This window comes from Psammomys obesus, unplaced genomic scaffold, assembly GCF_907164565.1.
Source record: "Psammomys obesus unplaced genomic scaffold, mPsaObe1.curated_primary_1811, whole genome shotgun sequence".
NCBI lineage: Eukaryota > Metazoa > Chordata > Mammalia > Rodentia > Muridae > Psammomys > Psammomys obesus.
In genome coordinates this window covers 5,480,620-5,503,915 of record NW_026589447.1, presented here as the reverse complement: position 1 = coordinate 5,503,915, position 23,296 = coordinate 5,480,620, and the positions used below count along the sequence as shown (strand labels likewise).

The window sequence follows — 23,296 nt, the reverse complement described above, 5'->3', positions numbered from 1 at the left end:
GGGGCAGAGCCTTTCAGAGGGCTCTGCCCTGCAGAATATCAAAGCAGATGCTAAGACTTATGGCCAACCTTTGGGCAGAATGCAGGGAATCTTATAAAAAAAAGGGGGGGAGATAGTAAGACCTGGAGAGGACAGAAGCTCCACAAGGAGAGCAACAGAACCAAAAAATCTGAGCATAGGGGTCTTCCTGAGACTGATACTCTAACCAAGTAGCATGCATGGAGATAACCTAGAACCCCTGCACAGATGTAACCCATGGCAGTTCAGTCTCCATGTGGGTTCCATAGTAATGAGAACACGGACTGTCTCTGACATGAACTGATTGGCCTGCTTTTTGATCACCTCCCGCTGAGGGGAGAGCAGCATTACCAGGCCACAGAGGAAGACAATGCAGCCACTCCTGATGAGACCTAACAGACTAGGATCAGAAGGAAGAAAAGAAACCCTCTCCTACCAGTGGACTGGGGGAGGGGCATGCATGGAGAAGGGGGGATGGGAAGGATTGGGTGAGGAGGGAGCTACAGATTGAATAAAGTGTAATTAATAAAAAATTTTAAAAAAGAAAAAATGATGTTCAGATGGCCAATAAATAGTTGATAAGATGCTCAGCAGCATTAACAACCAGAGGTTCATACCTGTAAACATGATAAACATACCACTGCAGTTTCTGCAGCAAAAGAAATTTGCAAACATGGCATACCAAGTGTTAGAAATGCTTAGAGAAGGAACTCTTATGTGCTGGTGGCATGTAAATTGGGAGACAACTTTAAAAGACAAGATCTGGTGAAGTTTTAAGCTGTCTTTTTCTTTTGACCCAAAAATTGTTTTTTCAAGTTAACACTTTAGAGAAACTAATATGCTTGAATGTAACAACATTTATTAAAGGATTTATGTTGCACTATCCTTTTCTTTTAATGTTTATATTTTTCTGGTATTTTTTACTTTACTTTTAAGATTTAGTGCTTTTTTTTAAGATTTATAAAAAAATTTGAAATTTAAAAAAGAAATGTTCAATGTGCTTAATTATCAGCGAGATGCAAATCAAAACAACCCTGAGATTTCACCTTACGCTCATCAGAGTAGCTAAGATAAAAAAAAACTCAAGAGACCCAAAAGTTTAATGCCATAAGCTATATTAATATTGCAATGGTCAGCCAGTTCTGTTGTATAGAACCCGTGTTTTATTCATCTTTTGACATAACGACTTCCATTAGAAATCAGTGCTTTAAGTCTCAGTATCAACGGTAAAGGACACTGCACATTTAAGCGAAAGGTCACTTAAAAGTTTTGGAATTGTATCCCTGTCTAATAGCCACCTTCCAAAACGTTTAAAATTTTTAGTATACCTTGTAATCTAAAAGAAGTAAAAGCTCCTTGAATTAGGCCTGATTCTAGAGTGGAAGCAGACAAAACATAGATATATCCTGGGACATTTTACTACACTCAAAGTAAATATTAACAATAATGATGTCTGGATATGTTTATCAATGGATTTCTTTTAGTAAAAATTAAAATCCTTTAAGTAAATTATGAACAAATGATTCTATATACTGAAATCATTAACTGAATATAATCAGAAAATGGAAACACAAACAAAAAATGAAGAATGATCTAACTAGAAAGCCATCACCACACACCATAATAGCATTATAAAATCCAATTACAAATCTTCAATTAGTGACTTCAGCCCCACTCACAGACATTCAGTGAGGTGAGAGTGCAAGTTGGAACTTTCATCTTTGCTGCAGATCTTCACTCAGCCTTCATTCATCTGTATTTAAACAATATGTAGGGCAATATAGAAGGCCAGCCTGGTCCCACACTGTTTTTATCCTGTATTCCCCTACCCACACCTATTTCTCTGCACATTTGCCTCTCCTTTTTATACTTCTTCCAAAGAACATAGGCTGGCTTAGTTTACACGGTTTTCAGGGGCTCACCTTCCTTGGAAATGAAGCTCTTATACATTATTTGAGTGCATATTTATAGTCTTCTTTTTTCACTTTATTTTTAACCAAAACTCCAATATTCTTCCCTCTTCTTTCTTTCTTTCTTTCTTTTTTTTTTGTTTCTATCATCCCCCTTTCTGTATACGCTCCACTCTTTTATTTCCTTTATAGCAGCCTAATGGTAACCACTAGTCTAGTGTTATTTCTTTCTTGTTTTTATTTCTTCTTCTCAAATTCACAATAACTAATAGTTTGTATAGTGCTGTACGTGTCCATTTACTTCCTAAAACAATTGATTCTTAAGGAGAAAGGGTTGAGTACTTCGTAGTCAACAGGTATTCTATTTTCACCAGTGGGTTTATTGCCGTATAATGATGCTTTTGTTTTTCTTAGCAGGCACTTTTTTCTCTCTGATGGCACATACTTAATCCATGCATTGTGACTTGTTCAGAACTTAAAAATTAAGAGGACATCAGTAAAAGAAAATTTTAGATGAGAGAATAAAGGCTCCTCTGTAGAATACTTGGGGAGCAGCCTTAACAGGCCATAGAAGAGGACAATACAGTCAGTCCTGATGAGACCTGATAGACTAAGGTCAGATAGAAGAGAAGGAAGACTTCCCTATCAGTGGACTTGGAGAGGGGCTTGGGAGGAGATGAAGGAAAGAGGGGGGACTGAGAGGGAATGAGGGAAGAGGCCACAGCTGTGATACAAAGTGAATAAACTGTAATTAATATAAAAAATAAAAATTTAATTTAAAAAGTAATCAAACTTACCTTTTCCTCCTTTTTAGTACTGTATGGTTCCCACTCATCGAATCCAAGATAAAATGGAGTATCTGAAAACAACAGAGACTATTTTAACTATTACACCATTCTCAATAGTTAGGAAGATCAATAATAAAACATGAAGTTTGTGAGAGTTTCCAGAAAATACAACCATAACTTTGGATAATTATCACTTTTTTTCATATGACTTCATATTGGAACAGTGCCATCAAATAACAATAATTCACAGAAAAGAAAAAAACAATGACTCCTTTAAAGAACAACTTATATATACCTGTGTCAGCAGTTGCTGTTGCTCACAGTACTTCTTTCTTAGGTTTGTAAGTTCAAGACATAGTTCTGAATAGTCACTGAAACATAAATAGATTACTTGAATGAAAAAAAAAGATTTCTTAAAATTTCTTAAAAATTTGAAAATAAAATATCTTTAAAAACAGGATCAGATGAATGGGGAGGAGGTCCCCCCTATCAGTGGACTTGGCAAGGGGCACGGTGGAGAGGAGGGAGGGACGGAGGGACTGGGAGGGAATGAGGGATTGGGACACGGCTGGGGTACAGAGTTAATAAAATGTAACTGATAAGAAAAAAATAAAATAAAAAAAAACATTGAATTGTCTGAATTAACAGTATACATTGTGCACTTCACAAAATTATACCCTTATTATCCTAATGGAATATTATTGCATTTTAAGTTTAAAAATCACTGCCTTTATTAACTAATTAGTTCACACAGACTTCAGAGCTATGAGATTTTAGTGGTGCTGGTATCAACCTAGAGCATTGCACATGCTAGGAAATCATTCTACCACTAAATTGCATTCCCAACTCTATACACTTATGGTCTTGTAAGCTCAGATTAACTTGATACTTTTGAACTTCAATGATCAATAGGAAGACAGACATCATACTTAATTGCTTGCAATCCTATGTTAATAGATTTCAGACTTAAGAATACAAAATTATAAATTCCATATTTTCTTCCAATCACTGGAGGAGAAAAAGATTTCATAGAAGTATATTAGAACAAACAAATCTCCAGGTTAGTAGTTTTATACCAGGCTTACAAACGTACATTTTTATCAATACACACGGTATCAAATTACATTTCTAATACTGAATTGGTTTTATATACAAATTGAGTTTTGTGTTTTAAGAATAAACAACATTCTCTTTTCTAAATAAAGTTGAATGTACTTGCTTACAGATATGCTCCCTTTTATCAGAGACAATGCTTGAGATACACACTGTTTTAACATACCTTTGTTCAAACAGAATAGTAATGCTACAATTAGAAACATGAATACAAAACCTGGAAAATGTTAGCCGCACTACAGTTATGGTTTCGGAGAATATCAATTTCCCTAACTTAAAGTTTTGTTGGATTACATACAATGGAATATGAGCATACTAAGCATAAAAGGAGCCCACAACAAATAGCTATAAGTACAGCTTTCCCGGCAAACGGATGGAACTAGAAATTATTAAAGACAAGCACTGTATGTTCTCTCTTATTTGTGTTTCTGAGCTCTGAATCTTGAGATTAGAGTATAGTGTGGAGTAACCATAGAAACAAGAAAAGCCAAAACGGACCAAGAAGAAAGAGAAGGAGAAGCTCTAGTGAGGGGAATAGCAGGGCACAGGTATTATGAAGGGGGAATGGGGAAAATTGAGGGTACTTACTGTGAAGGGGGAGTGTAATAGTCCTCATTCTCTAAAGAAGTACAACTGATAGAATTAAAAGCAGTTTGTTAGACTGGCTTATAAGATGTGGCATATATATATATATATAACTATATAGTTATATATATACACACACACATATCTTCATAGTGGAACAGAATACCAGAATTGATTCACTGTCTTTTAACTTCTTCCTGATCCCTTACCTTTCTGTGTAATGACTACCATTTCACTGCTGATGTGTTAAGTGTAGGGGAGTATACTTTGAAGGACAAATTATCATGAAATCTCTATCATTTGTAAGTACTTGTAAAAGAATATATTCCGTTTGTAGTTAAGTTGAGTAAAAATGGACTTGTGACAGCTAATCTCGATTGTCAACTTGACTACATCTGAAGTCAACTAATACCCAAGCTTCTGGGCACTCTTATGATGGATTTTCCTGATCAGATTATTTGAAGCAAGAAGACCCACCTAGCTCTGTGCCACTCCTGATGGTAATCCTCCTAAGAGGGCACTAAAGAAAGCAGCTTTTCTTTTTCTTAATTGCCCTCAATATCATTGGCAAGTCCATCTATCCTGTTGCTGAGGCATCTTTCACCAATATTAGTACCATTGAGGGGTGGGAATTCCAATGTAGACTGATGATGAGGAGCTCTGCAGAAATCCTCCAGGACTCCAGGACCAGATTGGGACTGCTGAGACATGCAGCCTCATAGACTGTGCAAACTGGATTCTCACGTTCTCCAGTGTGTGATAGTCATTGTTAGGCTATCCAGACTGCATCTTGTAAGTCAGTTTAAAAAATCCCGTTTTAATATTTATTTATGTTATTATACATCTCTATATAAATTGTATCAATTCTATACCTTTAGACAATCCAATCCTAAATATTTAATACAGACTATAGTAGCAGGAGTGAAATATTGCTGTAATGGATCTGCTCATGTTGTTTGGTGGAAGATTGTGAAGGATTTGGAACTCTGAACTGAAAACATCATTTAATATTTAGATCTTAATGACCTGTTGTTGTTACTTGAAAGGTAACACTGACAGGAGCACAGATGATGGAGGTCTGGCTTGTGAAGTTTCAGAGGGAAGCAAAGACAGAGTTAGGGCCATTCCTGTGATTAGAAATCTTTGGAAGTATATTTATCACCCTGCACAAACCTAAAGTCTAAGTGGATCAAAGACCTCAACATAAATCCAGACACGCTAAATCAGTTAGAAGAAAAAGTGGGGAACAGCCTAGAACTCATTGGTACAGGAGACAACTTCCTGAACAGAACTCCAACAGCACAGGCTCTAAGATCAACAATCAATAAATGGGACCTCATGAAACTGGAAAGCTTCTTCTGTAAAGCAAAGGACACCATCATCAAAACAAAACGACTGCCTACAGATTGGGAAAGAATCTTCACCAACCCTTTATCTGACAGAGGGCTGATATCCAGTATATATAAAGAACTAAAGAAGCTAAAAAGCAACAAACCAAGTAATCCAATTAAAAAATGGGGAACAGAGCTAAACAGAGAATTCTCGATAGAGGAATATCGAATGGCAGAGAAAAACTTAAAGAAATGCTCAACCTCATTAGCCATGAGGGAAATGCAAATCAAAACAACCCTAAGGTTTTGCCTTACACCCATCAGAATGGTCAAGATGAAAAACTCAAGTGACAACACATGCTGGAGAGGTTGTGGAGAAAGAGGAATACTCCTCCATTGCTGGTGGGAATGTAAACGGGTACAACCACTTTGGAAGTCAATCTGGCGATTTCTCAGACAATTAGGAATAGTGCTTCCTCAAGACCCAGCTATAACACTCTTAGGTATATACCCAAAATTTGCTCAAGTACACAACAAAAGCATTTGCTCAACCATGTTTACAGCAGCTTTATTTGTAATAGCCAGAACCTGGAAACAACCCAGATGTCCATCAATGGAGGAATGGATACAGAAATTGTGGTATTTTTACACAATGGAATACTACTCAGCAATCAAAAAGGAGGAAATCATGAAATTTGCAGGCAAATGGTGAGATCTAGAAAAGATCATTTTGAGTGAAGTATCCCAGAAGGAGAAAGACAAACATGGAATATACTCACTTATATAGACCTACAAGATATGATAAACATAATGAAATCTATACACCTAAAGAAGATAATCAAGAAAGCAGACACGGGGTAAGATGATCAATGCTCATTTAGAAAGACAAATAGGATATGCATTGAATGTATGACAGGAGTCTACCACAGAAGGCATCTGAAAGACTCTACCTAGCAGTGTTTCAAAGTAGATACTAAGACTCATAACCAAACCTTTGGCAGAGTACAGGGAATCATATGAAAGAAGGGAGTTTGATGTGGAAAGGATAGGAGCTCCACAAGGACCAAACATATCTGGGCACAGGGTCTTTTCTGAGATGGACACTTCACCAAGGACCATGTATGGATATAACCTAGAACCTCTGCTCGGATGTGACCTGTGATAGCTCAGTAACCAATTGGTTTCCTATAGTAAGAGGAACAGGGACTATTTCTGACATGAACTCAATGGCTGGCTCTTTGACCTCCCCACCTCCCAAGGGAGGAGCAGTACTGTTAGGCCACAGAGGAGGACTTTGCAGCCAGTCCTGAAGATACCTGATAAAACAGGGTCAGATGAAAGGGGAGTAAGTCCTCCCCTATCAGTGGACTTGGAAAGGTTCAGGGAGGAGATGAGGGAGGGAGGGTGGGACTGGGGAGGGAATGAGGGAGCAGATACAGCTGGGATACAGAGTTAACAAAATGTAACTAATAAGAAAAATAAAAATAAAATAAAATAAAATAAAATAAAAAATAAAAAGAAATCTTTGGAAGTGATATAATTGCTTTACTGACACAATTGATATTAGTCATCTGGAACTAAGAAATCAGCTGTGATTAAGACAAGATCAGCAACTGGGCACAGTGGGCCATACCTGTAGTCACAGCACTCAGGGAGGCAGAGGCAGGCAGATCTGTGTGTCTACAAAGCAATTACAGGACAGTCAAGGATACACAGAGAAATCCTGTCTCTGAAAACAAAAACAAAACACACAAACAAAGACATGATCAGCATTATTGAAGTGAAATCTTTGAGAATACTTCCTCAGGGTCAGCACACATCAGCTGTAGTCCACGCGGTGCCAAAGCTGCTTCAAATGCTGGCCATTAGCAATAAACATTCTTCATTGTTGAAGTAAACAGATGAAGGTGTGATTTTAAATAGAAAGACTAAGAGTAGAACAATATTTTAAAGAAATCCTTGTTGCTTTGGATATAGAGAATTAGGTTTTGGTTTTATATTAGTAAAATAAAGTTGGCTTCATAAAACCCTTAAGGTAAATCTCATGCTAATTGGAATTTTAATGCTCAGTAATCTTTCTCTTGGGAGAAACTCAAACAATAGTAACCTTACTCTTTATATATCAGCAGTTTATGAAAACACATGTATATATACTGAAAAAGAGTGGTGAATCTAAAATATATTTAGAATGGAATCAAATGTATTAAGCTCACTAGATTTCCTTCCAGTACTTGGTATAATATCCTTTTGGTTGAATGGGTCCTTAAGTCCAAGTTGAAAGGCCCCTCAGCTCAGATGAGCAAAGTCCTTTAGAACTATACATGGAATTATGTGTACTATATGGGTATTTTGTGTAAAATGTTAATAATGTCCGGCTTCTCCGGACATCCTAATTATTATTTTAGCCACTTTCCTCTGAGTTTATTAAACTTCTCCGCTTCCATAAAAGGCACACAGGGTCAGCACACATCAGCTGTAGTCCCATTTTCCCATTTTCCGTATCAGATCACTTGTACACTGTTCCCCCCAGTATTGCTCCCCATCCCACCCCTATCCTGGAAATGGTTCTATTTTACTTCCCTGGTTTCTCCAGTTATTAGAGGCTATGTACCCACATCTGAGAGAGTATGTGATGTTTGTCTTCTGGGTCTGGGTTAGCTTACTCAATGTGATCTTTTCTAGTTCCATCCATTCGCCTGAAAAGCTTATGATTTCATTTATCTTTACAGATGAATAGTTTTCTATAGTGTGTATGTTTGATATTTTCATTACATTAGTCAGTTTTAGAGAATTTAGGTTGTATCCATTCCATAGGTGTTGTGGATAAAACAGCAATGAACATGGCATTGCAAGTATCTGTAAAGTATGATGGCAAGTCCTTTGAGCACATTCCAAGGAGTGAAATAGCTGGCTTATATGGTAGATTTATTATTTAGCTTTTTGAGCAATCTCTACACTAATTTCCAGTTTGCATTTCACCCGTTTACATTTCCACAAATAGTGAATGAGTGTTCCCTTCTCCCTGCATCACCTCCGGCATTTATTTTAAGTTGTTTTATTGCTCTTTGACATTCTGAATTGGAAGAGTCAGTGGATCAGAGAGCTTGCTGTGAGATTGTGACATTATGTCTCTTAGTGGCATCAGAGGCTACACCCACCAAGTCTCACCAACATGACTGCCTAAACATGATCAGCAATATATAGACTGAACAGGTTATATTTAGGAATATATGTATGCAATAATAATTAGTGAGTAAAGAGGCTATGGACTTGAAGAAGAATGGAGAGGAATATGTGGGAAATTTTAGAGAAATTAAAGGGAGGAATGTAACTAAATTATAATCTCAAGATTTAAAAAGTAGCTGCACTAGTTAGAGCAACAGATAAATGGGTCCAGTGACTGCTTCCAAATACTAGTTATTTTTTTTTTTCTGGATTCATCTTTTTTATCTAACTCGGTAGATAGATTCTAACATTTTTAGTTTTTATTTTGGCACTTAAATTCTTCTAAGAAATACTTCTACATATGATATAAAATAATGAAAATTTTACAATGTGAAAGAATCACAAATATTTGCTTAGAAGAAACATCAGAAGGTATTTTGTTCACTATTTAGGGGTGGTGTTTGGATTTTTTGCATGTAAAATCAGCCAAAACTCATTGACACCTTGGCACCCATATGATATATAAATGTGCAACGGTTAACACTCAACAGTAGTCTGACGTCCAAAATTAGCATGAAGGACTGTTTCATGTTCAGTTTCAATGAAAATCTTGGTTTCTTGTCAATGCTGATGAAAAAATAATACTTCTATCTTCTCCACTCCTTCTCTCCTTTCTCTGTTGTTGTATATAAAAAGCTTAATTTACTAAGTCAATTACAAAAGATAGAACCATCAAATTAAAGGTTTATTTATATATCAGTGAAAGATTTTCAGAAAAACTCAATTTTAATTTGAATACTGATGAATATTTGCTAAAGCTTATCCACACATAATTCCTCTAATGTAAATAATAGGTTACAATATTTTCTAAAAGGCATTACTGTGCAAATCTTTAGATAGTTAAAATTTGCCTTACAATATTACTGCCTGAATAAAAGCCTTACTAACAGAGACATTGCTGCTGCATTATGGACTCTTGACTCCCTATAAAACACTGATGAGTATTTTATTATTTTTTTAATTTAGTTTTTATAATTTTTTCACTTTACATCCCGATTGTAACCCCTCCCTTGCCTCCTCTAGATGGTTCCACCCTCCCTCCTTCTTCCCCTCTATTCCCCCTTCCCTATTCCTCAAAAAGGAGGAGCCCTCCTCCCCTACCATCTGATCACAGCCTATCAAGTCTCATTAGGACTACCTGTATCCTCTGAAAAGTATTTGTAAAGAAATTTATTTAATAGGAGAAACTAAACTGAAAAAAGACTGAAAGAAGTATCAGTCTTTACATTAAACATGTATCTCGGAGTACTTATATACCGAAGTTCTACTTTTAATACCCCTTTCTAGTTTTCTTTCTTGGTTAAAATGGAAATTTCTATCTAGCTTAGTATTCATATTTATGTTGTTATATAATAATCTGACAATTTTATTTCTGATTTGTATAGGAATATACTAGGCAATTACAGTTATATTTGAGCTCCTGGCCCATTAATAGTAATTCAAGAATTGAAGCATTGCTGTGTTTTAACTTAAAAGAAATCACATGAAAAAGTGCCATGCAAAATAAACCTGCTACAGAGGGCCTCTGAAAGCCAGAAGAAAACAGGAAACAACCTTGAAACCTGCCACAGAGGGCCTCTGAAAGCTTCTGCAGTATAGACTGTCAAAGCAGATGCTGAGCCTGATGGACAACTGATGGGCAGAGTGAATGGAATTCTATGTAAGAAGTGGGAAATAGTAAGAGCTGGAGGGGACGGGAACTCCACAAGGAGAGCAACAGAACAAGATAATTTGAACACAGGGAACTTCCCAGAGACTCATACTCCAACCAAGGACTATTCGTGGAGATGACCTGGAACCCCTGCACAGATGTAGCCCATGGCAGTTCAGTGTCCAAGTGGGTTACATAGTAATGGGAAGAGGGACTGCCTCTGACATAATCTGATTGGCCTGCTCATTGATCACTTCCCCCTGAGGGGGGAGCAGCCTTATCAGGCCACAGTAGAGGACAATGCAACCACTTTTGATGAGAACTGATAGACTAAGATCAGAAAGAAGAGGAGAACCTCCTCTATCAGTGGACTTGGGGAGTGGCATGCATGCAGAAAGGGGAGGGAGGGTGGGATTGGGAGGGGAGGAGGGAGGGGCTTATGGGGGGATACAAAATGAATAAAGTGTAATTAATAAAAAAAGTAGGATGTTGTGAAAGAGGAGGGGAAAGAAAAACCCAAGGAGGTACCTCATGATGAGATTTAAAATCACACTGAGTTTTGATGCTATTTTTTAAGTCACTTGTAACTTGCATTCACTTATTTTGAGACTGAACCATGACATCAAAGAATAAAGAGTCAATTCCCAAAGGAAAAAAAAAATAAAAAAAAAATAAATAAATAAAAGTGTAGTCTCACAATTGTGGAGTAACCAAATTTAGAACCTTAAAACAGGTGCTAGAACAGTTAGATTAACACCCACTGTTTCATTTGTGCATATCTGGCATCCATCTTGCTCTGCTTGTCTTTTAACTCTTTCATTTCAGTCACAACTTTCTGAAACTCATCACAGTAGGGGTTGTCATCTTCAATTTTTAAGGTTGACACCTAAAGTGGGGACAGTACAGTCAAGTTGGTTAAAAATTTGGTATACCATTAAACTATCCATTATGAGCACTAATGAGAAAAAAAAAAGCATGGCTAATAGAAACAAGTAATCCAATCCTGTAAATGTACCTCAATTATAGTACTATACTATGCATGCTTAATATTATAGTCTTTATATACATTATTGTGTTTTGACTAAATTGAAAGCTCCTGGAAGTTTAGAAATATAGTTCCTGGAACATGGAGATAGTGCTGGCTGCTCTTCTAAAGCACCCAGGTTATTCTGTAACTCAAGTCCCAGGGGATATGATACCTTCTTCTGAGTTCGGCAAAAACTACATGTGCATGATGGATAGACATATAGGCAAAAGAACCACACACATAAAATTTTAATGAAAACATAAAAATAGAGTTTCAGACTATACTTGTTCCAGATTTCAAGAACAGTACCATACAAATACCTTACACAAAGATCTCCAATAAACTCAATATACACACACACACACACATATTATAGCACACATTATATACATATATGTAGAACACATATATGTGACATACATGTGACAGATGACATACAATATCACAGTTATATTGGCATATATTTATAACCCCAGAACTCTAGAGGTTAAGAAAAGATGATCATAAGTTTGAGGCCGAAAATACCTCATCCTCACCCAAAAGCAAACAAAAGAAAAGAAAATGAAAACTCCACTGAGTATGGCAGAATTATTTCTATCCACAATGAAATAACAATACCTTACAGGAGAATGAAATACAATTTATTGTAAGTACTGCAACATAACAAAATGTTGTACATAGCACTATATGTTACTTTGACACTGACACAATATCTTAATTTAAACATAATGTTATACACACATCTCATTCTGTTTAGACTTGAACTCTGAACCTTTCCCTCCATTTTTTTTTTGTTGGGAGTGTTTATGAGCATAATTGGAGAACAGATTTATCTCATGAATAATCTACATTGCGATTACATCACAGAAATAGCCCACAGTAGACTATAGATTCACTTTTGCCCTGTTGAGATGTAAGCATATCAAACAATGTTTTTAATATTTTTATTATTATCATTTATTACAATTTATTCAATTTAAACAAAGATTTTTTTTAATGAAATGAATCAGCATACATAGTATGGTTCTACAACTTAATGCCTACAATAATGAAAAAAAATTAACTCTGCAGTTAGTGATTAGAATATCTTTAATGATTTGAACTTTATTGCTTCAAGGCAAACGGGATAAACATCAGAAGAGGGAGAAGCCAGGAAACAGGACAGGAGCCTACCAGAGAGGGCTTCTGAAAGACTCTACCCAGCAAATTATCAAAGCAGATGCTGAGACTCATAGGCAAACTTTGGGCAGAGTGCAGGGAATCATATGAAAGAAGGAGGAATTCGCTCTGTGCTGGCGATGAGTCTGTACCAAGCTCCTGCGCGGGAGGCATCCTCCCACTCAGAGCATCTCCTGCCGGGTCTACCCATGTGTGGAGCCCTGCTCTCTGGGAACTCACCTCCCCACTCAGAGAGAGAGGCTGGTTAGGACTGCAGGAGGCCCCAGTCTCAGGGAACAGGGACTGCTGCTGACATGAACTGATTGGCCTGCTCTTTGATCACCTCCCCCTGGGGGGGGAGCAGCCTTACCAGGCCACAGAGGAAGACAATGCAGCCACTCCTGATGAGACAAAACAGACTAGGATCAGAAGGAAGGAAAAGAAACCCTCCCCTACCAGTGGACTGGGGGAGGGGAGTGTGTGGAGAAGGGGGGGAGGGGAGGGGTTGGGAGGGGAGGAGGGAAGGAACTAGAGGGGGGATACAAAGTAAATAAAGTATAATGAAAAAAATAATGAAAAAAAAAAGAAAGAAGGAGGAGATAGAAAGACCTAGAGAGGCCAGGAACTCCACAAGGAAAGTAACAGAACCAAAAAAATCTGGGCACAGGGGTCTTTTCTGAGATTGACACTCCAACCAAGGACCATGCATGGAGATAACCTAGAACCCCTGCACAGATATAGCCCATGGCAGTTCAGTGTCCAAGTGGGTTCCATAGTAATGAGAACAGGGACTGTGTCTGATATGAACTCAGTGGCTGACTGTTTTATCACCTCTCCCTGAGGGGGGATCAGCCTTACCAGGCCACAGAGGAAGACAATGCAGCCAGTCCTGATGAGAGCTGATAAGGTAGGGTCAGATGGAAGGAGAGGAGGACCTCCCCTATCAGTAGACTGGGGTTGGGGCATGGAAGGAGAAGAGGGAGGGAGGGTGACATTGGGAGGGGTGAAGGAGGGGGCTACAGCTGGGATACAAAATGAATAAATTGCAATAAATTAAAAAATAAAGTTTTTAAAAAGGAAATTAAAACGACCATGGGATTTCACCTTCCATCCATCAAAATAGCTAAGATAAAAAACTCAAGTGACAACATATGCTGGAGAGGATGTGGAGAAAGGGGAACCCTCCTCTATTGCTGGTGGGAATGTAAACTGGTACAACCACTTTGGAAATCAATCTGGCACTTTCTCAGACAATTAGGAATAGTGCCACCTCAAGATCCAGCTATACCACTCTTAGGCATATATCCAAAATATGCTCAAGTATACAACAAGGACATTTGCTCAACCATGTTCATAGCAGCTTTATTTGTAACAGCCAGAATCTGGAAACAACCCAGATGTCCCTCAATTGACGAATGGATACAGAAATTGCTGTACATTTAGACAATGGAACACTAATCAACAATGAAAAACAAGGAAATCATGAAATTTACAAATTTATGATCTAGAAACGATCATCCTGAGTGAGGTATCCCAGAAGGAGAAAGAATATTAGACATATAATATAGGTTAAACATACTAAAACCTTTACACCTAAGGAAGCCAATCAAAAAGGAGGACCCTGGTAAGAAGCCCAATCTTCATTCAGAAAGGCAAATGAGATGGACTTCAGAAGAGGGAGAAAACAGGGAAAAGGACAGGAGTCTATCACAGAGGGCCTCTGAAAGACTCTAACCAGCAAGGTATCAAAGCATATGTTGAGATTCATAGCCAAACATTTTGCAGATTGCAGAGAATCCTGACATAAGGGGGATATAGAAAGACCTGGAGGGAACAGGAGTTCCACAAGGAGACCAACAGAACCAAAAAATCTGGGCACAGGGGTCTTTTCTGAAACTGATACTCTAACCAAGGACCATGCAAGGAAATAACCTGGAGTCCCTGCACACATGTAGCCCATGGCAGTTCAGTATCAAAGTGGGTAGCCTAGTAAGGGGAACAGGGACTGTCTCTGACATGAACTCAGTGGTTGGCTCTTTGATCACCTTCCCCTGAGGTGGGAGCAGCTTTACCAGACCACAGAGGAAGACAAGGCAGCCAGTCCTGATGAGACCTAATAGACTAGGGTCAGAGAGAAGGGGAGGAGGCCCTCCTCTATCAGTGGACTTGGGGAGGGCCCTTGGGAGGAGATGAACTAGGGAGAGTGGAATTAGGAGGGGGCTACAGCGGGGATACAAAGTGAATAAACAGTAATTTATAAAAAATTAAATAATTTAAAAAATGCTCAATGTCCTTAGTCATCAGAGAAATGCATTTCAAAACGACTCTGAGATTCCATCTTAACACTTGTCAGAATGACTAAGACCAAAAACTCAAGTGACAACAAATGCTGGTGAAGATACAGAGAAAAGGGAACACTCCTCTATTTCTAGTGGGAGTAAAAACTTGTACAACCACTTTGGAAATCTATCTGGTGCTTGCTCAGAAAACTGGGAATAGCCATACCTCAAGACCCAGCTATCCCACTCCTGGGCATACACCTGAAAGATGGTCCAGCATACAACAAGGACATTTGTTCAACCATGTTCATAACAGGTTTATTTGTAATAGCCAGAAACTGGAAACAACCTAGATGTCCCTCAAATGAAGAACATATTTTTAAAAAAGTACTACTCAGCCATTAAAAACAAAGAAATCATGAAATTTGCAGGCGAATGAATAGAACTACAAAAGATCATCCTGAGTGAGGTAACACAGACTCAGAAAGACACACATGGTCTATACTCACTTATAAGCAGATTTTAGTCATATAGTATAGGATAGACAAACTACAATGCATAGACCCCAAGAAAATAAGTACAGTGGACATTTAGTGGGATTCATTTCAGCCCATTAGTTAGGGAAGTGAGTGATATCTCTGACATGGACTATGTTGCCTACTTTCTGATCACTTCCCCCTGATGGGACTTACCTACAAGAACACAGGGGAGGAAGATGAACTCAGTTCTCATGTGAATAGATGAGCTGGGGTGTCTGGGTAACAGGTCTCCCCTGTTCTGAGGAATAAGGGAGAGAGGATGGAAGAGATAGGGTGGGACTGGGGGGAGAAGAGGGAGGGGCCTATGACCAAGATGTAAATTCAATTAATTAATAAAAAGGAAATTAAAATAGAAATATGGTATCTCTTTTACATATTATTGCTTTCACTAATTAATGAGATATGAGGTCACTGCTCTCTATGTAAAAGTTTTAATCTCAAATTAAATACCTGTCAGGTCATGTGTTTTGAAATTATTCTTAATTAGACAAAGAAGAATAAGTTCTCAGTAGAATAAAAGATATCTGAACATGACTTCTTTTTAGTGTGATTGAAAAATGACTCAATGTAGCATTGTTTTACATTTTTCTGCCTCTTAGAACTGAAACTGTCATTCTAAGGTCACCATGACTAAAATGAAGGCTGTTTTGAGTTGGTGTAAGAAAAAACAAATTTAGTCTGTTTATTGGTCCATTTTTCTAATGACCATGTCATTCTCTCTCTCTTTCTTTGGTGAACCATGGACATTTTGTTTCTATGGGTTATATTAATATCTACCATTTGGAAATTTAAAATTGGTCTATATAGCTCTGGAGAATTACACCAATACAATAGTGAGAGTTTTTGATGATGTGGCTATATTGGTGGTCTCCCATAGTCTTGAAACATCCTTTAAATATTTTATAGGGTTTGTCAAATAATAACAAATTTACTCTTTCTCTTTCTGAAGGCTTCATTTCTTCTGCACTTTTGAAGGATAATTTTGCTGAACACATAATTTTACTTGTGTAAGGTGTTTCTTCAAAACTTAGTATCAGAAAGACACCTGCTGTGTTTGCAGTGCAGAGGCACAGGTTCAGTAGAACAGGGACACACACTGTGAATCGAGTCATGGGTCTGAAAGGAAAGTGTTCGTGCTAAAGCAGCCCAGTCCTCAAAACGGGGCTGTGCAGTTTCAAAAAGTTATTGTAGTGGGAGAAGCAGTCTCATCCCAGAACAGCTGCGTAATGCTACTACAAAAAGTCCTTTGTAAGGTAGTGCCATGGCCACTGGTGACCTTATGTGGACTGTACCCTCAGGAAACTCAGAGTGCATGCAGAATTTGGCCTAGGAGAATTCTGCCAGAGTATGGGAAAAATTTGTCAGAAACTGGCAAAGTGGAAACTAAATTGGAGTCAAAGTTTGCAGGTGAAAAAAGAAAAAAAAATGAATCTACTACTTGCTTTTTGTTAGACCAGCATAATTCCTTACAACATTATAAATCTTATCCTTATCCCCACAGCTATTACCTCTTCTCAGAGAGGTTTTTCTTTACAGAGAATTGAAATCATCATAGAAAATGTACACAATGCAGAGATTAATGGATTGTGGGAAATGCAGCCCCAAAGGATAAATTTACATCACAGTTCCTGCATCTATATTTTAGGGAATATTATGGAAGAAGTTTCAGAAAGATTTTAAGAGTTAGAATATCAGAAAGTCTGCTGTAAAACAGTCTCTCCACAAAACAGCTCAATAAAAAGATGAGAACAATAGCAATATCAATAAACATGTCAATATAGAAAAAGGAAAATTTCATGGTGTGTCACCCCTAGACAAAGAACTATAGTCACCTAGTGGCTACACAGAGACAGAAACAGAGACAGAGAGACAGGGAGAGACTGAGATAGAGATAGAGAATAATAAATAAAAGCCGTCAATTTGAGAGTGGGCAGAGGGTCTGAAATAAGGAGTAGGAAGGGGCTGAAAGGAGGAAAGGGATGGGTGTGAGGAATGTAATTCTATTTTAATTAAAATATATAAAATAAATCTTTAAAATTCAAAAAATAAAGTTAAGTGAAAACTAAATCACTTTTATTTGTGAAAACTCAACACATGACAGAAATATCTGTGCATCAATGTTCTTTTCAGCCCTATTCATAATAGCTAAATTATGGAACCAATCTAGGTGTGCATCACAGAATATGCATAAAGAATCTGTTGTAATATACATGATGGAAGTACTTTTCAACCACTGAGAATAATAAAGTATAGTTGTTTATAGAAAAAAAATGAATGTAACTAGATACAAGCATATTTGAAGAATGAAACTAAGTTGGGTGTGGTGGTGTACACCTTCAATCCCAGCGCTTGGAAGGCAAAGGCAGGTGGACTTCTGTGAGTTTGAGGTCATCCTTGTCTACAGAATGAGTTCCAGAACAGCTGGGGCTACACAGTGAGGCCATTTCTCAGAAATTAATAAAGAAAGGATGAATGAGTGAAACTAATCTCAGGAAGAAAAAAATTCTATGCATTCTCTTATTTGTAGTTTTTAGATTTCATATAGTCACATTTATGTTATATATAATATATAAATATATAATTAATGTGGAAGTGAAATTTTCTAGAAGAACAAAGGAGAATAATAGGAGCTGGAGGGAGGGGGAAAGAGGATAAGTGGATGACATGGAGAAGATGCTCAGAATATAATGAATTCTTCTAAGAAAATGTTTATGTATTCAATAAAATTTGAATTGATAAAAGTATATAGCTAATTTAAAAGTTACAATACTGCGCAAATTACACATCAGTAGTAGAATGCTTATATAATTAAGCACCATGTATTCCTAAGAATCCTGAACTGTGATCATGAGAGAATAAAGATGGAAAAATTATTTCTTAGTAATTTTAATGAAAATAGCTTTATCTCATAGTTTGACTATCTTAAGACTCACAGGTTTAAAAAAATAGCTATTCTTTAAAAAAACACTATTCTTAGTGAAATTCTCAATTTTCTTCCTGTATCTGTTTTTGGTCCTGAAATTCCAGTATGCAGATAAGGTTCAGGTGAAATGTCAGCATACTCAGACATGTTACAAGTGAAAAACTGTTACTATTTTATATACAGCTTTGACTTGTCTTCAGATCTACAATATGCAGATAGAGTCTTTTAGTTATGTTCTGCAATATCCAGTATTCAAGTTTAAATTTCATAATATAATCCAGCCCTTCTGCTTGTTTCCTAAAATGTTACATCACTATCTACATGACTAAGAGACATAAGAAAATAAAATAGAACACAAAAAAGGATATTAAATTTTTAGATAAACTAATACCTAAAGGTCATGTTTAGAGCAACCTGAAAAAGTACCTAGCAACCACTTCCCAATTCTAGCAGTTTCATAATAAGACTTAGAGAAATCATAAAAGAATTAGATGAAGGAATGACTGAATGCCACCCTAAATACCACAGAAAAGAGTATATGGCAGTGGTCCACTTCTTACCTTTCGCTTAATGTTTTCAAGAAGATAGGCTCCTCCCCTTTTGAAAAGTGGATGCTGAAATTCCATATATACTTTCTTCTCCTGGTTAGTATTTTCGCCCGGTGGTGGAATCACCTTTCGGAAACCATCTTGTTTAAAGAAGAAAAATCAAAATTAAACATTAAGGGCCAAGATGAAAAACTCAAGGGACAACACATGCTGGAGAGGTTGTGGAGAAAGGGGAACCCTCCTCCACTGCTGGTGGGAATGTAAACTGGTACAACCACTCTGGAAATCTATCTGGCGCTTTCTAAGACAATTAGGAATAGTGCTTCCTCAAGACCCAGCTATACCACTGCTAGGTATATACCCAAAATTTGCTCAAGTACACAAAAGGGATATTTGCTCAACCATGTTTATAGCAGCTTTATTTGTAATAGCCAGAACCTGGAAACAACCCAGATGTCCATCAACAGAGGAATGGGTACAGAAATTGTGGTATTTTTACACAATGGAATACTACTCAGCAATCAAAAAGGAGGAAATCATGAAATTTGCAGGCAAATGGTGGGATCTAGAAAAGATCATCCTGAGTGAAATATCCCAGAAGGAGAAAGACAAACACGGTATATACTCACTTATATAGACCTATAAGATGTGATAAACATAAAGAAATCTGTACACCTAAAAAAGATAATCAAGAGAGCGGACATGGGGTAAGATGATCAATCCTCATTTAGAAAGACAGATGGGATGTACATTGAACGTATGACAGGAGTCTACTGAGCGCATTTGAAAGACTCTAAGTAGCAATGTTTTCAAAGCAAAGACTCATGACCAAACCTTTGGAAGAGTACAGGGAATCATAAGAAATAAGGGGAGTTAGTCTGATGGGGAAAGGATAAGAGCTCCACAAAGGACCAAATATATCTGGGCACAGGGTCTTTTCTGAGACTGACATTCAACCAAGGACCATGTATGGATATAACCTAGAACCTCTGTTCAGATGTAGCCTGTGGTAGCTCAGTAACCAATTGGTTTCCCATAGTGAGGGGAACAAGGACTATTTCTAACAGGAACTCAATGACTGGCTCTTTGGCCTCCCCACCCCCCAAGGGAGGAGCATCCTGTTAGGCCACAGAAGAGAGCTTTGCAGCCAGTCCTGAAGATACCTGATAAAACAGGATCAGATGAATGGGGAGGAGGTCCCCCCTATCAGTGGACTTGGCAAGGGGCACGGTGGAGAGGAGGGAGGGAGGGAGGGACTGGGAGGGAATGAGGGATTGGGACACGGCTGGGATACAGAGTTAATAAAATGTAACTGATAAGAAAAAAAATAAAATAAAAAAATTAAACATTAAGAATGAATGCCATAGAATAGATTCTAACAGGAACATTGCAAGGATCAGAAAAAGACAATAATATTTAAAATGTTTGGTGGTCATAAAAATAGATTTGTATGCTATTCTCTAAAAGCTTAATTTCAAACTTAGAAACTACTACCTTTTCTTCTTGTTCTGTGTCTTTGTGCCATGAGTGAGTGTACAGGCATATTAGATGGTTTGGTCTTCTCTGTGGGAGCATGCAGAGGCCAGTGGCTGATGCTACAATGTCTTCTTTCTTTTTTTAAAAAATTATAATTCATTCATTTTATTTTTTATGATTTTTTATTATTATCATTTATTACAATGTATTCAATTTGTATCCCAGCTGTGTCCCACTTCCTCATCTCCTCCCAATCCCACCCTCCCTCCTTCTTCTCACCCTATGCCCCTCCCCTAGTCCACTAATAGGGGAGGTCCTTCTCCCTTTCTATCTGACCTTAGGCTATCAGGTCTCAACAGGATTGGCTGCATTGTCTTCCTCTGGCATACAAGGCTGCACCTACAGAGGGAGGTAATCAGAGAGTCTGCTACTGAGTTCATGCCAGAGAAAGTCCCTGCTTCCCTCACTAGGGACACCACTTGGAGACTGAGTCTATGAGGTACATCTGAGCTGAGGTTTTAGGTCCTCTCATTGCATTGTCCTTGGTTGGGGTATCATTCTCTTCAGGGCTCCCAGGGCTCAGTTTTTTTTTCTCTGTTGGTCTTCTTTTGGAGCTCCTGTCCCCCTCCCAGGTCTTTCTATCTCCCCTTTAATTCATAAAATTCCATGCATTTTGCCCAATGTTTGGCTATGTGTCTCAGACTCTGCTTCAATACCTCAATCAGTATAGTCTTTCAGAAGTGATCTGCCATTCTGCTTCTATGCCAGGACCATGCAGTTATTATATAAGATTGGTCTATAGTACAGCCTGAGATCAGGGATGGAGATACCTCCAGAAGATCTGTTATTGTACAGGATTGTTTTTAGCAATTCTGGAATTTTTGTTTTTCCATATGAAATTAAGAATTGTTATTTCAAGTTATGTAGAGAATTGTTTTGATATTTTGATGGGAATTGCATTGAATCTGTAGATTGCTTTTGGTAGGATTGCTATTTTCACTATGTTAACCCTAGCGTTCCGTGAGCATGGGAGATCTTTCCATCCTCTGATATCTTCTTCATTTTTTTTTTCAATCCCCCTTTTACCTAATGTTGCCCCACTTTTGAGGCAGCATCTCTCATTGAACTCAGAATTTGCTGTTGTGTCTGAGATAACTAGCTAAGTGAGTTCTATGGGTCTGCCTATCTCTGCTTTCTACTCCTCAGGACTGGCGTTTAATATAAACAATCTGACTTATATGTTAGTGCATAGGTATACGCAACCTGACTTTTATATTAGTGCTGGGATGGAGTCTGAACACATTTCCTCACACTTGCACAAGGACTTTACCAACTGAGCTGTCTTTCCAGCTCCAGAATTTGAGATTTCAATTTAAATTGCTTGTGCACAACTTGACAGTGACTCTAGAGTTAAAAGAAATAAGGATGGGTTACATAAATACTCAAGCCTTATTTTAACCAACGGATTCCAGTTTTTTCAGTCACTGTCTAAAGTCAAGACAGCACAGTATCTCACTTATTTCGAAGTGGGCATAACACTACATGATCTGTGTGTTATCTCCTTTTAGTGCCATGTCCATCATTTGGAAAATACTGAAAAAGAAGACAGTATGAAAAAGAAAGGAAAACATATGGAATCACACACACACACACACACACACACACACACACACACACCCCAATTATTAAAACAATCAAAGCTAATAAAAGAACTGCTGGATATATCACCATCCCATATTTCAAGTTGTATTACAGATCTATAGTAATAAAAACAATATGGTATTGCACAAAAACAGACGTGTTGATTAGTGGTATTCAACTGAAGACGTAGACAGATATTCACAAACCTATGGACACCTGATTTTTTATAAAGAAGCTAGAACTACACACTGGGAAAAAAAAAGACAAAATCTTCAGCAAATGGTGCTGGTGAAGATGGATGTCTGCCCATAGAAAAAAGGTAAATAGATTCATACTTATCTCCCTGTACAAAACTCAGCTCCAAATGGATCAAAGAGCTCAACATAAAACGAGATACACTGAACCTTATAGAAAAGAAAGCAGGGAAGAGCCTTGAACTCATTATCACAGGAGATAACTTCCTGAACAGAACACCAATTGCGCAGGAACTAAAATCAACAATCAATTACAGGGATCTCATGAAACTGAAAAGCTTCTGTAAGGCAATGAACATCATCAATCAGACAAAAAAGCAGCCTACAGAATGGGTAAATTTGTTTTCCAACTCCACATCCAACAGAGGGATAATATTCAAAATATATAAAGAACTCATTAAGCTAGACATCCAAAAAACCCAAATAATCCAATTAAAAGATGCAGCACAGATCTAAACAAAAAGTTCTTAATCGAAGAGTCTTAAATGGCCAAGAATCATTTAAAGAAATGTTCAACACCCTTAGCAACCAGGGATATGCAAAATCAAAAGCACTTTGGGATTCCATCTTACACCTGTTAGAATGGCTAAGATCAATAAAATAGGTGATAGCTAATGCTGGTGAAGATGTAGAGAAAGGGGAACATTCCTCCATTGCTGGTGAGAGTGGAAACTTGTAAAGGAACTGTGGAAATCAATATGATGGTTCCTCAGAAAGGTGGATATCGATATACTTCAAGATCTATCTCTACAACTCTTGGGCATATACCTAAAAGACGATCCACCCTACAACAGGAACACTTGCTCAACTATGTTTATAGAAGCTTTATT

General features: G+C 37.6%; 1 protein-coding gene across 1 annotated transcript in view; it reads right to left on the bottom strand.

Moving 5' to 3' along the window:
* LOC129675055 (heat shock factor protein 3-like) overlaps window positions 1-23,296 on the bottom strand; it is a 69,642-nt gene that overhangs the window by 18,838 nt on the left and 27,508 nt on the right. Inside the window, exons 3-6 of the mRNA XM_055605130.1 lie at window positions 19,108-19,235; window positions 11,383-11,507; window positions 3,012-3,087; window positions 2,726-2,787 (exon numbers count right to left, since the gene is read on the bottom strand). Of these exons, the coding sequence (XP_055461105.1) occupies window positions 2,726-2,787; window positions 3,012-3,087; window positions 11,383-11,507; window positions 19,108-19,235 (391 nt within the window). The remainder of the gene's footprint in view (window positions 1-2,725; window positions 2,788-3,011; window positions 3,088-11,382; window positions 11,508-19,107; window positions 19,236-23,296) is intronic.